We start from the raw sequence: 13,112 nt of genomic DNA, 5'->3' as shown, positions 1-13,112 counted from the left end.
ACAAAGTGATTCCCAAAAAAATTAACCAACCAGGAAAACACACAATAACACGAGGGCAACATTCTACATTAGCTGGGTTCAGTCCGACTGTTTCTTGAAGATGTTCTGCACTCATTTGGTTTGTAAATGTGACGCCTCAAAGCACCTCCGGTTGACACAAGTGAAACTGTAAGAGTGTGTGTGTGTGTAAGCCTCCGGTGTGTGTGCTCTTGTCTCAGAAGCTCCACCACTAGAGGGTAGCTCTCTACCGCCAGCGAGCAACAGGCTCCGCCGGTTGAATGTCAGCGTTCCTGCTAATTGCCTCCTGTCTGTTTGTTGCTTGCTTATGAATTAGCTTCCGTTCACGGAACTAAATTATCCACCATTATTTAATTACACCTGAGTAGATGACGCTTTAATTGGCGGTTCCTGACTAGGATCTGATATGGCTTGAGCTATATTAAATGGCTGTTTACTTTTCTGATAGCTAAAAGCATTAAAACGATTGCATGGTGGGATTACGCTTTGTTAATTGCCCGCGTTCATTAGTCCTCCATAAACTGCGAGGTAAAGCACTGGTACACAGTGGATGAGATAAAGACAAAGTCTTAAAGCATAATTTCACGTGGCAAATTAAAAGCCGCCTGTCTTGTTTTGCTGCCTCTACTCCAGAGGTTATTAAAGATTGCTCTCCACCAAGCACCCCGAGATCATATTGACAGGCTGTAATTAATACTAACCTTTCTAAGTCTAATGGAAAAGAAGTGAGCTCGAGCCTGTGATGAAAAGCATTTTTTTTTTTTTTTGCCAGTGAAATTAATCATATCCCTTCTATATATTTCCAGCTAATCCTAAAGTCAATGAAGAACTGAAACAAAGGCTGCCGTCCCCTGTAAAGCACCATTGTTCAGAGACCACACCACAACTTGGGTAAAGATGCCTTCCTCGGCTCATTTTACAGTGTTTGTCAATGGCTTTCTTCCACATGTTACAATTAAGGACGATTTTTTAATATGTACGAAATGTTTATCAGTGTACATTGCAGGCGATGATTACACGCTGTAATATCTTTGCAGAGATGTGTTTTCTAAATCCAAAACGGTGTTACAATATTTAAAAATCGGCTGCTAGTTTAGTTTGTTCATCTTTAGTGGAATGCAAATGTAAATTGATTACAGGTGCAACGCTTGCAAGTGCATTGAGAGATTTTATGTTCATTATTTCGAAGCAATTCAGTACTGAGCTGGCTTTTGTATTTTAGTTATTATTTATGACTTGTAAAAAGAGTTGGCTCTGTCCTGTTTGGGTCCGAACTCTTGAAGGTCTTTGATATTTGCTTCATGTCCTTGCTTTACTCAGCGCTTTGAAACAAAACATGCAGGTCCTTCAAAGCAGTGTCATTGATGTACAGTTTGTCAATATCCTGTACCTGTCTTCACCTGAGTGTGTCAGACAGAGCGTCACATGGTACACTGCTGGTAGATATCGAGAAAAAAAAAAAAGTGTGTTGATTTTATGTATTTGTTTTGCATCTGTTTTCAGATCCTCTTTAGGAGAAACTACCTCAGCTACATCCCAAAGTCAGAGTTTATCAAAAGCCTTGGAGGAAAAACTCATACAAGGTAATACGTTATAATTTTTTGTGTGTGTCCATGATAATTACAATCCACTTACAACAAGTCATAACAAAAATATATCACTTTTTGTCATTTCACAGTTATAAGACTCTTTGTAAATGCCAATATCTTGCCTCATTTGTTTACTATGTAGATAATAGTGTTATAGCCATTTCCTGTCAGATTGTGTCTGTTTTCATGACTAAAGACTTGTTTTGCAAGCTTCCCGTTGCTTAAATGCTCTATATAATGCATAAACAGTTTAAATGTTATTTATTTATTTATCTACGTAAACATTTATTTACATTATTCCATAATGCCGGGCTGATAATAACTTCACCTAGGCCATAACGCTGTGGAAGAGCCACTATTTAGATAGACTGGTTGGAATGACAATGAGAGATAAACAGAGTATTTACCAACCCTTCACCAGACGCTCCTGATATGCAAATTTATTCTGCCTCACTGCTCAAATATACATTTGGGCTGTTGGTGAAACACTTCAATCTTTTTGCAGGCCTGTGTTTGATTATTAGTGACAGACATTAGTAAGATGGCACGGGACTGTTGGAAGTTGTATTCATTTATCGGTAGTGAATGGAGCAAATGGCCATACAAGTGTTTTTGCCCCATTTATCACGTAAAATGTATTTTCATGATGTTGTGCACCATTCAGAATTGAGCTGAAACCTGTTAAATTGTAATTACGTTCCTGGTTTTGAACTGAATTTGAATTGAGGCAGCAAGCAGGATTCAGAATTCAAATTAGCATTTAATTAAAGTGGAAGGAAATTCAAAGGAATGAACACAATTCAAACAACATTGAATATTTTTAAATCAGTGTTAATTGATTTTTAATTGCTTATCTTAATTTTCTGTTCTGTTTATTAGTTATTTAATAATTTATTTAATTTAGTTATATTTATTGAAGGTATTTGTATTATTATATTTAATATATTTACATTTATTGTATGGTCCACTATGGAATTTTTTTTAATTACTCAGAATTACCTCAAAAAAAAAAAAAAAAATCTAAATATCTCTATCCAAGATCTCTCCCATTTTGTTATGTTGGACAAATGTTGGACTGTATTGAGTTTCTTTGAATTACAATTCAGTAAATTCCTCTTCCTGTCATTTCAATTCAACCTCATGTGGCCAATTAAATTCAAATTCACACTTGTGAATCGAAAGGGAGCCAAATCTTCAGTTCTGAATTTGCTCTTAGTGTTGGGTTTAAAACGAGAGTCCTTTCTCACTTGGTTCCCATAGGAAATGGGCCTTTACTTTGCACGCTTATTAAAAGCCTCGCTCACCCCATTTGTGAGGGAAATGGCGCTTTAAACACACATTCTCAGGGGCAGTTACCTTTGTGAGAGACACCCAGAGAGGGAGATAAAATTAAAGAAGTAACCCAGGTTAGGGAACAATGTATCCAAAAGTCGCATATTTGCAGTGTGACAAAGGGCTCCTATAAGTGTGTTTGGCGTTATTATTCATGGTTTGAATTTGGTGTTTGCACGGGTGAGTCTTACGGGGAATACTAATAACTGTCTCCAGCAATCCTGAGAGCAGAGCCCTAGCAACAAAGCCATGAGGCAGACCTCCCTGATCTCGACTTCAAAACCTGACCTTTCGCTAAATAATTGTGGCGGCTAAGCTGGAGCTTTTTGGACATCGTGGTCGCAAGACTCTAGCATCACAACGCATTTATTAACGCAGAATGATTTCCTCCTTTTTTGATGCTTTTGATTTAACCGCTCCGTGTTTGAGTTTTGCTCAATTTGAATTGCATTGATGTTGAACTGATTTATGTATATTTTATAATCGGAAGACAGCCACTCTGCTTTTTTTTTGTGTAGCACTTGACCCTGTGCATGCACTTAGCGCTACTATCTGTTTGATTTGCTTGTAGATGTAAAAGCTGAAGTGTGTATTTTTTCTTCATGCTATAATGAAACCATTTGGTGGTGGATTCCACTTAAAAGTGTAAACATTTTGGCTTTGTGGCGTTATCAAAACATCGTTCTGACCAGCCCAACCCAGCAACACTGACTCAACCAATGGCGTGAGTTTGGGGGCTGTTTGGCAGACCAATGGCAGACATGGGGTGTGTTCAGGAAACCTGTTTGAAAGACGTTATTACTGTATTTGTACCATACATTACACATTTAATAACACCCTCTGCTTCTCACATTACAATTTCAACCTTCGTATCTTTAAAGTCTGTATCTTGACCAGTTTTGCCATCACAAATTTGCACTCGTTTAAAACGTCTCTGAAACAAGGGCCGTCGCTCTTCAGTTCTGATCACAAACAATTCGGGGTACATACAGCTTTCCCTGAGGAGAAGAGCGCGTCTTCAGAAAAGCTGCCAGGGAGACAGGCCTCTGTGTTTGCCTCTCCGCCTGCATCTCTGGCCCTGAGCGCTACAGAAACATTGACAGAAGACCTCGTTTCCCCCTCCTGCCAGTCACTCGGCATGGATCGCCACATTCCCTCGTGAAAGACGGCCAGACCTAGTTTCCTTTTCAGAGAGCTGACGCAAACCAACCAACAGAGCCGCCTTTCAAACCGTCAGACTGTAATCTCACAGCGGTAGAATGGAAGTCTTATGTGTTATGGTTGCAACGTCTTTCTTGTGGGTTTTCCTTTTTGTTTTGCTTCCAAAGCTTTTTCTGGATGTTAAAATATTCTATTTTTTAATATGCAGAGTCAGATGATTTCTCTGAATGGTGTAATTACTGTGGAGCTTTTAAAACATGCTTTATTTCTTTGAGCATCCCGACATTGAAACAACCAATTGCATTAGTTTGTGGCAGGATTATCTGTTTGGCTCACCAATGACAGACAAGGGGAATGTTCAGAAAACCTGTTTGAGAACAATCACTATTTTTGCACTATTTTAGCTTGTAATTGTTTTCTATAAAATAAACTTTGGAAGGAATTTTCACCCAAAATGTTTTATTCTGCTATCATTTACTCACCTATTTATGCTCCTTTCTTCACAGTGAAAGTCAATAGTGATCAGGGTCTGTTAAGATCCAAAAATAAATAAAAGCTCCATAAAATCTAAGTCATTTGTTTGAGGAAAGCTGAAGTTGTTGTTGTTGTTGTTGGTTATTTTTTTATTTTTTTCATTGATTATCTTCCCTCAACTGCAGCTTAAAAGTCATGTATGTTTGTGTTTATTCAGATATGGCAAGTCAAAAATGATCACACCAGATTTTAAGTCGAAGACCCCAAATGTCATTTGTTCTCATTTTTCTCATAACCAATCAAAGCATGCCAAATCTGAATCTGTGGATAAGGTTATTGAGAGCAATAGCAATGGCAGTAGTGAATATTTTCATTGAATGACAAATACAAAGTTCTGTCATGAAACTCTAGATGGCGCAGGCTGATAGGTCCTAAACTCAATCTGCTTGCAGTCACATCATTCTATATAGGCCACAGCTGATTGGTTCCTGATGTATCAGTAGCCAATGAGCTCGCTGCTGAACCTTCAAATACTTGGTCAGCAGTGAGCCTCCAGAAACCCTCCACCTTCCCCAGCTCCACCTGTATAGATCTGCTACAGCCAGGTAATTCATGTACGCTATATTCTACAGCAGCAGCATGTCTAACTTGCTCACAGCAGCATGTCATGTTTGTATTGGCAGTAGCAAGTCCCGTACTTGCTCTGCAGCAGTAGCAGCAGCAATAACCAACAGCAGCAGCAAAATAGCAGATTTATTCCGTCCAGACCAAACATTAGCCCATTTCACACAGCAATCCCGGTAAATTACCGTAAAATTGCCAGAACGACTTTACCGCTAAATTCAAAAATGTGCTATTCACACAAGCAACAGCGTTCTGTTTTTTTACTGGTAACAGACCATTCACACATAAGTTCCAAAATACCGGTAAACTTTGTGATGATGTCATTAACCGAAAGTGACCTCTATAGTTGTTGACAAATCTCTTCATCCGCCCGGACGAGGAGAAGCGATTTAGTTTCGGTATCACTCCAATTTGAAGACATTTGTAGACAGTGGTGATCAAACGCGTCATCTGCGTCATAATTTTATGAATGGCCCAGAGCCGTTGCTCTTTCAAAGGCTTCTGATTGGCCCAAATCACATCCTACATCAGCGCGTTCTAACCTCATATGTGGAAAATACTGGTAATCCGGTAATTTACTGCTAATGTTACAACTTCCCTTACTGGTAAATGGCCAGGACCAATTTACCGGTATATTTGGTCCTGTTCACATATCTAATTTACCAGTAAACTTTAAGACTGTATGTGTGAAAGTGGCTAGTGTCATGTCCAGTACCATGCCAAATACTCAGAGAGTTGTCATGACAGAACTTACATTTCACTCTGTTCTTCACACAAAGCTATGTTATGATCATGGTAATAATCAGAGGTGGCCAAACTTTTTATTAACCCCAATCCCCCAGTCAGTAGTCAATACAGTTCAACTTTGGTAATAATATTATAGTGCAATAGTCATGTGGAAGTAGTCTAGCATCATAATGATGTTTTTTTTTTTGTTTTGTTTTTGCATTTTAGTGGTACTATTAAAGTTAAGTTAGGTAATAATTTTTACTCTTTTTGTGTTGTTTTGGTTCTTTCTTGCTCTATTTTTTCACACAGTATCTAAGACTCCCAGGCCCGGAGAAGGTTTGCCGCTCAGACCCCCTCCACCTCCACCCGTGCCAGGCCCAGTTGCAGCTGAAGTGAGAATCATGGAGGAGGAGAGACGGTCTCCACAGCAGGAGCAGGATATTAGCGAGACAGCCAGCAGTCCGGTCCACACACCTCACGTCAGCAGGGCAGGGTCTGCAGCGCTCAGGTCAGGAGAAGAGAGACACTGTAGCTCTAACACACGAACACAGTCGGTTACGGTGAAGCGTAATCAAAATCGAATCATTTGCACTGGAAAGTTCATTCTTATTTTAGTTTGCTGCTTTTTTCATCCTCAGACTTTGTGTTTATACTTTCTAAGTTTTTTTTATAGAGTTTTCTTTGGTTGATTTTAGTTTCTCCAATGCTGTGTTCAGAAATATTGTGCAGAATTTAAACAAATTTATATGTAGTATGCTATAATAAACAGTATGCTATAATAAACATTCCTGCAGTAGTATGCTTCGTTGTTTTCACATGATTTTACTACTTTTAATGTTTAATTCTAATAATATATAGTTATAAATAAATGATATAATTAAGGAAATAATATTTATTATAACAGAGTTGTGTATATATATATATATATATATATGCATATTTATTACATATTTTAATATTTATATAGTTATTTCTATTTTATATAAATATTAAAATATATAAAAAAATAAATATATATATATATTTTTTATATATATATATATATTTGCATATTTGTTTTATTGCATATTGCAGCAAAAGTTATTTTTATTTTATTCTATTTTATGTAAAAATGCCTTCATTTTGGCAAATATATATATATTCAAAAAATTAGTCAAGAAGGCATGTTAAAAATGTCACTCTTGAAATTTTCAAATGACGTGCATTGCATTGTGGTTCACATTATACCATGCAGTGTGCTCTTCTGTATATCACACATTTTGGCAAAAGTAGTAAGTCATCCAACTGTTCCATGTGTGCAATTTTTGTTATTCATGCTAAGTATTCATATTGCATGTTCATTTCTTTTAAAGTAGTAGGTAGCGGCCATAGCAAACATCCTATATGCAACAGTTGTTTAGTTTCACCTGTCTTGTGTACTATTGAGAAGGCCTTTAAAGAATGTGTATAAAGCAGTAATTCACTTTTATTCACTTTTAGCATCGTTGTCCATTGTAAGATGATTTTAATTATATCACAGCGTGAATCGTCCTGTGATAAATATAGATTCCAATGCATTTTCTTTGCCTCCTTAATAAGAGCTGAATCGAATTCCTGGCTACAAGACGGAAGTAATTTACCCTGCAATACAGTGCAGTAATACTTTAATATTACCTTAAAGGTCAACTGTATGATTTGACTAATATCTCAAAGTAAATAAGTCACAGTAATATTCTTGAAAGTGGGAGACCGCATCCCTTGTGTATTTGATAATTGCATGTCAGAATGTGAATGTGATTCATTTTTTGTTGCCCGTTTGGGAGTCTAATATAAGAGCGTTTCTAATGAACTTTTGTCTTTTCTAAAGGCATGCTCATGAGGACCGGGGAAATTCCAAAGTTACAAGTGACTCCAAAAAGCAAGTGCCAGTTCTGGATAAAGAGAAAAACATTGCCTTCCTCTTGAAGGAGCTGGATTCTCTTAGAGACCTCAATAAGAAGGTGAATTCATACATTAAGAAGTTCATAAGGTCTGTGCCTGATTAGTCTTTCGCCATGCCTGAATTTTTACTTGAGTTGATTTGGAAACTGTTTTATAATCTGCTTATCCATTTAGAGACAAGACTAGCTCCTTCTGAAATTCAGGGGGTTCGTCCTGTCCTTTTTGAAAGTTTCAACGTATTTCATTGTTACTTGGCTGCATTAATTCAGGTTGCAACAACGTAAAAGTTGCAAAAGCCGCATTCATAGATTTCTTTTCGGATTGGAAATTCCATCAGTCAGGCAGGATCATGATATTAGTTTTCAAGTTTGCCCTTTACACGTCCTGAACACAAGCTGGGCTTAGATACACGTCATAACTCATTTTGCTAAAATTATTTCACATGTGCCTTTTCTTAGTAGCCCTGCTTAAGTTAGCAAACATGGACGTAGTTCTTCAGTTCACACCCAATCGGTCGTCTTATTATCTAGTTTATCTAATGGATACATCCCACATTAACTAACAAACTTTAGGTAGGTAGTTAGCTAGTTAGTTGTTAGCTAATGTTGCCAAGTCAACCGGCATTGGGTTGAAAACTCAATGCTGTGCTGATTGGAAATTTCTGTTTCCATTGTAACAGTGAGTTCTGTGATTGGTGACGTTTGCTTCAGGATTGTGGGTAGTGTAGTACTTGAAAAATGACCAAATTCCCAGCAAAGTTAGCGCTTAATTCCCACCATAATATTAAATTATAAGCTTCTATTATAGGCCAATTCATTCGTATAAGCCGTATAACGTGGGCTTGTTTATTCAATAGTATTCATGCACCGAAAGTGATGTAGTTGAGTGTAACGAAGGTTCTCCGAATGCAAGTGGTCAAACACGATGAAACACATGATAATGGTAATGTGTGTTGGCTGACAACTTGTGATTGGTTCACCAAAACCGCATCTTAATACCAGGTGGAAACAGGCAATTTTTCGTGATATTGTATATATTTTGCAGGCATCAGGGAACCACTATAAATATATATGGGAGACTCCCAGACTGTCCGGGAGAGGTGGGATGTCTGCATTTCATTCTGCTTTATTCTTGCTGCATCATTGTCCTTTCAGAAACATCAGGAATAGAGCCTTGAAATTGTATTAGTGTCTTTGGCAAATCTACACCCATCTGGAGTTTGAGGGGCCGGAGAGAGGGGGAGACCCTCTGAAACGACTGTAATTGATGTCCATGGTTTGCAAGTAGTTGTGACTCCTGACAGAGGGGCAGGAACATGTCCCAAGAGTGTGTTTTTGCTGGCAGTGATCTGAGAGAGCCCTTTGAGGACTCTGGCCTCGCCACATCATGTTTTCAAAGTCCCTGAGGACAAAAACAATCGGGATGAAAATATTTAAGACAGGAGGTTAAATCTATCATTCAGATGCTCGTAAAATATCACCAATCCAGATTTACAGCCAAGACACAACAGTTCCTATTTTTCTAGAAGACATCCTGAATTATATAAAGTAGTGGTACAAATACAAAAGCTTGACTGTGGTTATGAAGTTGTTGTTGACTGATTTGAGCTTTTCAATAAATGCTGGGTGGCCAATGGGTGATATTTATATATATATTCCTGTGATGGCAGGATTTGATTTAATCTATCAGGAATTTATTGCATCATAAAAAGTATTTGTTATATGTCAGGGGAGCATGGCTGGAGGGATATAATTTAAATAATGCAATTTAATGGTAACAAATGAGACAGTACAGACACAACTAAGCAGTTGTTGAAATTAAGCAAGCAAGTAGGTGAATTTCAGAAGGGAAAAAACTCATTTGCTGCTTAAAGAAAATGAAGCCTGTTTTAGAAGAACCATTACAATGTTTTACTTTGTGAGATATATATATGAAGACATCTGATGCAAAAGCCTCTAAAGGCCACCACTGTCAAAAATGAGATAATAATATTGAGTGAATGCTCTCCGCACATAGTATACTCTCATCAAATACTTTCACTTCAAACTCACTAAATCCCAGCCTCAGCCCATTCAGAAATGCCGGTACTTGGGTAGAAACCTATACATAGGAGCCTGATAAAAATGTTAATATTAAACAAAAACTTTAGACAGACTTAGAGGCTTTTGCATCTGTAGTCTTCATATATACAGTGGGGAGAACAAGTATTTGATACACTGCCGATTTTGCAGGTTTTCCCACTTACAAAGCATGTAGAAGTCTGTACTTTTTATCATAAGTACTCTTCAACTGTGAGTGACGGAATCTAAAACAAAAATCCAGAAAATCACATTGTAATTAATTTGCATTTTATTGCATGACATAAGTATTTGATACATCAGAAAAGCAGAACTTAATATTTGGTACAGAAACCTTTGTTTGCAATTACAGAGATCATACGTTTCCTGTAGTTCTTGGCCAGGTTTGCACACACTGCAGCAGGGATTTTGGCCCACTCCTCCATACAGACCTTCTCCAGATCCCTCAGGTTTCGGGGCTGTCACTGGGCAATACGGACTTTCAGCTCCCTCCAAAGATTTTCTATTGGGTTCAGGTCTGGAGACTGGCTAGGCCACTCCAGGACCTTGAGATGCTTCTTACGGAGCCACTCCTTAGTTGCCCTGGCTGTCGGAAGACCCAGCCACGACCCATCTTCAATGCTCTTACTGAGGGAAGGAGGTTGTTGGCCAAGATCTCGCGATACATGGCTCCATCCATCCTCCCCTCAATACGGTGCAGTCGTCCTGTCCCCTTTGCAGAAAAGCATCCCCAAAGAATGATGTTTCCACCTCCATGCTTCACGGTTGGGATGGTGTTCTTGGGGTTGTACTCATCCTTCTTCTTCCTCCAAACACGGCGAGTGGAGTTTAGACCAAAAAGCTCTATTTTTGTTTCATCAGACCACATGACCTTCTCCCATTCCTCCTCTGGATCATCCAGATGGTCATTGGCAAACTTCAGACGGGCCTGGACATGCGCTGGCTTGAGCAGGAGGACCTTGTGTGCGCTGCAGGATTTCAATCCATGACGGCGTAGTGTGTTACTAATGGTTTTCTTTGAGACTGTGGTCCCAGCTCTCTTCAGGTCATTGACCAGGTCCTGCCGTGTAGTTCTGGGGTGATCCCTCACCTTCCTCATGATCATTGTTGCCCCACGAGGTGAGATCTTGCATGGTGCCCCAGACAGAGGGAGATTGACCCTCAGCTTGAACTTCTTCCATTTTCTAATAATTGCGCCAACAGTTGTTGCCTTCTCACCAAGCTGCTTGCATATTGTCCTGTAGCCCATCCCAGCCTTGTGCAGGTCTACAATTTTATCCCTGATCTCCTTACACAGCTCTCTGGTCTTGGCCATTGTGGAGAGGTTGGAGTCTGTTTGATTGAGTGTGTGGACAGGTGTCTTTTATACAGGTAACGAGTTCAAACAGGTGCAGTTAATACAGGTAATGAGTGGAGAACAGGAGGGCTTCTTAAAGAAAAACTAACAGGTCTGTGAGAGCCGGAATTCTTACTGGTTGGTAGGTGATCAAATACTTATGTCATGCAATAAAATGCAAATTAATTATTTAAAAATCATACAATGTGATTTTCTGGAGTTTTATTTTAGATTCCGTCTCTCACAGTTGAAGTGTACCTATGATAAAAATTTCCAGACCTCTACATGCTTTGTAAGTAGGAAAACCTGCAAAATCGGCAGTGTATCAAATACTTGTTCTCCCCACTGTGTGTGTGTGTGTGTGTATATATATATATATAGTACCAGTCAAAAGTTTGGAAACATTACTATTTTTAATGTTTTTGAAAGAAGTCTCTTATGCTCATCAAGCCTGCAGTTTAAAAAAAAATAAAAAACAGTAAAAAAATGTTTTCATAAAAAAACCCCATAACTTGCCGATCCTAAACTTTTTGTATGTTGAACAGTTTTGCAGTTTCATAAAATGTTTATATATATATATATATATAGTTTGTATACATAGTTTTTGGTAGACAAACAAAACAAATGAGGTTTTGTTGACCTCATCAGTGTGACAAGGCTAAACTCACACACTTGTGACTCAGTTATACAGTTATCCTGATTTTGTGTGTATCTGCAGCTCCAGGACAAGTTGGCGCTGAAGGAGAAAGAGTTGGAAACCAAGCTCCTGGACTCTCAGCTACAGGAGGCCGAGCTGGAGGCACGAGCCAGCGAGAGAGCAGCAGGTACTGTAGGCTGAAGAGATGGATAGAGGAATGGTTGGAGAGAATAAAGAATAAGTAGACTGTTTAATATGGCGAATTTACCTTTATACGCTTCAGACAATCAAACCGTTTAATGTGAGGTCTGAGATTGCATAGATCTCTAAATGTAAATGTCTGACCTTCCAACACAGTCGAAAGATAAACACTTTTAATTAATTAGTTGGTACATGTCAGGAGAACCCGGGAAAAGCACACTTTGACATTTGTAAACATAAACCAATATGTCTAACATAAAGCGCCCTCATCAGGAGTGATCATTCCTCTCTGTAACTGATTATTTTGTCAATGAAATCTACACGCTTCTCACCTTTGCTGAACAAATATTTAAATTTAGCCGATATTCACTTTTCGATTGATCTTAACTAGCTAAAAAGCGACATTTCACAGTTTGTTAATTAAACGAAAATACTTGACACGTGACATATGACACAATTAGGCAGCCAAATTTTTCATTTAATAAGGCGATGATAATGCATGTATTCACCGCCCTCATTTCAATTTGATTTGTATGGTTCAGGTTGGAGATGTTTAATCAGCAAATTCTAGCAATATTGATTTGCTTTGTGAACTTTGTAGTGGCTTAGTGTGGGAATGACTGTTTATCGTTCAGGATAGAATTGATGTGGTTTGATGGATAACAGTGCCGCTTTCGGTGGGATTAGAGATGGTGCCAAGGACCGTTTGGTAATGCCCAAATCCTCTGGATTTTACCAAATTGTCGTCTCAATTCTTACATTTGGTGCAGGTCAGGTTGGCTGGGTGAATTAAAATCAGAGGTTTGAATATACTTTGCTTAGTTTTTCGTTTGTTTTTATTCATTGGTTTGTTCATTCCTTCGTTTACTCATTTCTTTATACCTTCATTGTTTGTTCGTTTGTTATTTCGTTCATTCCTTTATGTCTTTTTTCCATTTTAATTAATTAACTCCTTTGTTCATCCATTTAGTCATCTATATTGGCAAAATTGCTTTAAAAATTGGCTCATGGAT

The 13,112-nt window shown here is 38.3% G+C and overlaps 1 protein-coding gene across 3 annotated transcripts in view; it reads left to right on the top strand.

Annotated features, from left to right (window-relative positions):
* The window catches only part of mipol1 (mirror-image polydactyly 1), an 83,126-nt gene that overhangs the window by 25,942 nt on the left and 44,072 nt on the right, over window positions 1-13,112 (top strand). For all 3 annotated transcript variants that reach the window (XM_084392656.1, XM_084392654.1, XM_084392655.1), the window contains 5 exons: window positions 825-909; window positions 1,522-1,601; window positions 6,237-6,435; window positions 7,774-7,906; window positions 11,980-12,085. In XM_084392656.1, the coding sequence (XP_084248782.1) occupies window positions 825-909; window positions 1,522-1,601; window positions 6,237-6,435; window positions 7,774-7,906; window positions 11,980-12,085 (603 nt within the window). The remainder of the gene's footprint in view (window positions 1-824; window positions 910-1,521; window positions 1,602-6,236; window positions 6,436-7,773; window positions 7,907-11,979; window positions 12,086-13,112) is intronic.

The sequence above is a fragment of the Rutilus rutilus genome (assembly GCF_951802725.1).
Source record: "Rutilus rutilus genome assembly, chromosome: 21".
Taxonomy (NCBI): Eukaryota; Metazoa; Chordata; class Actinopteri; order Cypriniformes; family Leuciscidae; genus Rutilus; species Rutilus rutilus.
The sequence above is the reverse complement of the archived record's forward strand: the minus strand, read 5'-3'. Positions and strand labels throughout refer to the sequence as shown.